Below are 3,944 nucleotides of genomic sequence, written 5' to 3' on the forward strand. Positions count from 1 at the left end.
AATAAGAGTAATTATGTCTTAATTTTGGATAAGGTTGACTATATAAAGAAAGTTGAAACAATTGTTTATGATAGTACTAACTTTGTGAAATTGAATCATGATCCTACTGATAAGAATGAAGGTACATTGCAGAGGTTTTTGCTAAAACTTAGTGAAAAACAGTATTTGGATGTTAGACTATCAGGTAGTCACCCTGGTGTTTTTTATGAAGTGCCAAGAGTTCATAAAGATGGATGTCCTTTAAGACCTATTATGTCCAGTATTAGAACCTATAACCATGCCTTGGCTGGTTGTATGGTCTGAGAACATTTGTTACAACCTGCCAGGCAGTTTTGTAGTTTCCTAAGAAATTCATCAACTTAAATTCAATATTGATGTACAGCTTGTGAATTTGGGTGTTGAGTCTTCGCATATCAATATAGCACTGTAAGAGACAATACAAGACACAATAAGTGTGGAATAAGTGTTTCAGAAAAAATTACAATGTTCTGCTTATACATAAGTTGATCTTTGTGAAACTGATGACATTTGTCACTAAAGATTCACACTTTTTGCAAAATGATCAGCTTTGTGATCATATTGAGGGAGTTGCTATGAGTTCAAGACTTGTCCCATCCTTAGCTAAATTGTTTCTATGTCACTGTGGCTGGAAAATTGTCTTCAACAGTTCAAACCTCTATGCTACTATTTTTAGGAATTCTGATCAAGCCCTTCAATTTTTACAGTACCTAAATAGTAGATATAACAGCATAAAGCTTTCTTCAGAACATCAACAAGATCATAAACTTTCTTTTTTGGACATATTAATTTGTAACAAAAATGGAGAGTTCCAATGTGAAATATATCATAAGAAAACATTTACATGTTTATATTTCAATTATGAAAGTTTTAATTGGGACATTTTTGAAGAGAATTTAGCACAAATTTTGATTCATTATACATTTAGAATATCAAATATATAGAATATCATATACAAAAGTATACACAAAGAATCTTTATATAAAAATATGTTACAAAATATACCTTTGCTGACACTTATAGCTATTTCTTGATCTTCATCTAAACATCGTGTTTGCTTGCTACAGTGTTTATATCCCACTTGACTGTCCTTGGCAGTATATAATTTGCAAAACTTTACACTGGCCCTCATATGCCCTCTATGCATGTACTGTATATAAGCACTGTATGTCGACAATATAATCACTTTTTCTTGACAAAGCGCTAGTGCTAGGAATTATGTTTTTTGGTTCACATTTTCTTTTGAAGCATTTTGACAGTAGTTTGGTGGTTTTTTTTCCTGTTTCTGATATTCTGTTGTTTTCTTTTGCGGTTCAACAAGAACAAAAAAATACATGTATGAATTCCTGTGTAACGGTTTCTACTATGTCTTGCTCCTTTCTTTTCCCTGCTTGGGTACCACTTCTCATGGTACACTATTGTTCTATACAGATGCTTTCTAGATTAATTATGCCCTCACCGGCCCATCTGCCTTCTCAATGTGGGATTCTATCTACAAGTGTTAGCGGAGGTATGTATGTTTTGGAAGTTATCATTTTCCTAATCTGAAAATGTATTTTCATACATACTTACCTCTGCTGACATTCTCCCCACTAAGAGCCAGTGTTAGTGACCGGAATGAGGTAAGTCTGAAAAAAGTGATTATATTGTCACCATACAGTGCTTATATACAGTACCTGCATAGAGTGTGTGTGAGGGCCGGTGTAAAGTTTTGCAAATTAGATATTGCTGAGGGCAGTCGAGTGAGGTATAGAGACTGGAGCAAGCAAACATGATGTTAAGATGGCAAAGATGAAGATCGAGAAATAGCTATAAGCGTCAGTGGAGGTAACTATGTTTGGAAATACATTTTCAGATTAGGAAAATGATAACTTTCTTATTGAAATGATTGATAACATGCTTTGTTGATATTTAAATAAGAGAAACTTGTTTGATATCACTCCAATTGAAGTGTCTAAATACCCTGTCGTTATTTGTTTACCTTTTATGGGTAAATATTATTTAACTACTGAGAATCAGTTGAGACAGATCATTCATAAGGTATGCTCACAAGCACAATTAAAGTGTTTTCAAACATAATTGTTGCCTACAATTTTTTAAATTTAAGGACCATATTTTTTATTGCAGTCATCCTTAATAGTTTACAAATTTACTTGTCCCTGCTATCAGCAAGGTTATATTGGATCTATGAAAAGGAAGCTGATAACACGTATAAAAGAACACTCAAATTTCATATTACCCACTAAATCTTGTGTAGTTGGACATGCCCTTGGAGATTGTGATGTAGTTGTCACATTTAATTTGTATAAGATCTTAGCATGGGCCAATGACGAATGAAACCTCTGTATATAAGCAAGTCTTCTGATTCACAAATGTGAGGCCTGAAGTCACACTGTTGATTCAGCTGGTAGTTATAAATATCTAAAATGTATACCAGATTTTTTTTATAACCATTTATTTCAAATACACATACACAATCTTTAAATACGAACAATATTTTTGCCTAATATTTTTCCTAGAATAAATAGATATGTTTGTTTAAAGATTTGAACACTTGATATTAAAGCCTAGATGAAGTTTAGAAAGAGTGAGTTCTGTAACTTTTTAAGTGTGTTTCTTGATCAAGTTACTTCGAAGAATATTGAAGTTAGTAATGCTAACTGAAGTGTTATTTGAATTTTTGTTCATAGAATATTTTTTAATAGTGTAAAGTACTTTATGACTGAAAGTAAAGAAGAATATATGGCAATATGTCAACCACACTACATCTGTTATGTTGTTTAATGTAGTGATATTTTACAGTTTGGTTATTTCATTTTCCAAATTCAAATCTTAAAACTTTTGGAAATTCTCCTATGAAGATTTACCAAATATAATCCTCTAAGAATTCACTTTAAATAGTTGTTTTATTTTTGTATGATTAGCTTCAGGCATTCTGTTGAATTGGATATTTTGTTTTATGTGTTGTTATAAGGTGATAAACTGATTATGCATAAATCTGGTACATTACAGTGGGTGTATTATTGTCTTATGAGCCACCTTTGGAATTGGGAAAAGATGGAGCTCCACTCAAACACTCTCTTGTGTCCCAAGGACGTTTCTATGAGCAAGTTCTGGGAGCATTAGTACAGGATGTACCCTTGGATGTATCAGAATGGAGGAGGTGTATGATAATACCTAATGGTTGGATAAGTCTTTTGGAAAGAGCATTCACGACTATGGAACAAGGACGACGTATTGAGTTGGAGCTTCTAAAAGCACGTGGCAAACTAGATGGGAGTGACCAAAGCTTCAATGTGAAATTAGAGAAGAGTTGGTTATGGTATGCAAATTTGTAAAATAAGTATGGAAATAGAGGTAAAAAATAATTTTCTTGACACATCCTAATTTCTTTTTAATATATTCATGGACTTGTTTTACAGTATTTTTGTTTTGGTTGCTTCTCTGTTACAGAGACTTGTGAGGGTTTGTTCTAGTGGTTTCTGGGTCATATAGTATTTTAAATGCTATTTCACATTAGGGGACTAGACATAAGCTATTGATGAAGGTTTCATACCATGGTTTTATTCAGTTTTATTGCCAGTAAATGCCACAGTAATAGAATAACAAACATTAAGCAGCTAAGCTCCAAATGCACAAAAATAAACTTGTTAAGTGGGCTTGTCAGAACTGCTCCACAGCTCATCAACTGGACAACCAGCTCTAGAAATATAATTGAAGTACATGTCAAAAGTTTAATTTTTAATGTTTTTTCTAGTTGTTAAGTTGCAAGCATAATACATTAACTATTAAATATTGGAATATTCTAAACTTTATTTTTCCATTTATTGTCTCTATGGGCCCGGCATGGCCAGGTGGTTAGGGCACTCAACTCGCAATCTGTGGGTCGCGGGTTTGAATCCCTGTCACACCAAACATGCTTGCCC

The 3,944-nt window shown here is 33.1% G+C and overlaps 1 protein-coding gene across 1 annotated transcript in view; it reads left to right on the forward strand.

The window, feature by feature from the left end:
• Nucleotides 1–3,356, forward strand: part of LOC106473385 (focadhesin-like) — a 37,674-nt gene extending 34,318 nt beyond the window's left edge. The window contains exon 8 of the mRNA XM_022401832.1: nucleotides 3,031–3,356. Coding sequence (XP_022257540.1) covers nucleotides 3,031–3,356 — 326 coding nt within the window. The remainder of the gene's footprint in view (nucleotides 1–3,030) is intronic.
• Nucleotides 3,357–3,944: the final 588 nt, after the last annotated feature.

The sequence above is a fragment of the Limulus polyphemus genome, unplaced genomic scaffold (assembly GCF_000517525.1).
Source record: "Limulus polyphemus unplaced genomic scaffold, Limulus_polyphemus-2.1.2 Scaffold6128, whole genome shotgun sequence".
Lineage (NCBI taxonomy): Eukaryota > Metazoa > Arthropoda > Merostomata > Xiphosura > Limulidae > Limulus > Limulus polyphemus.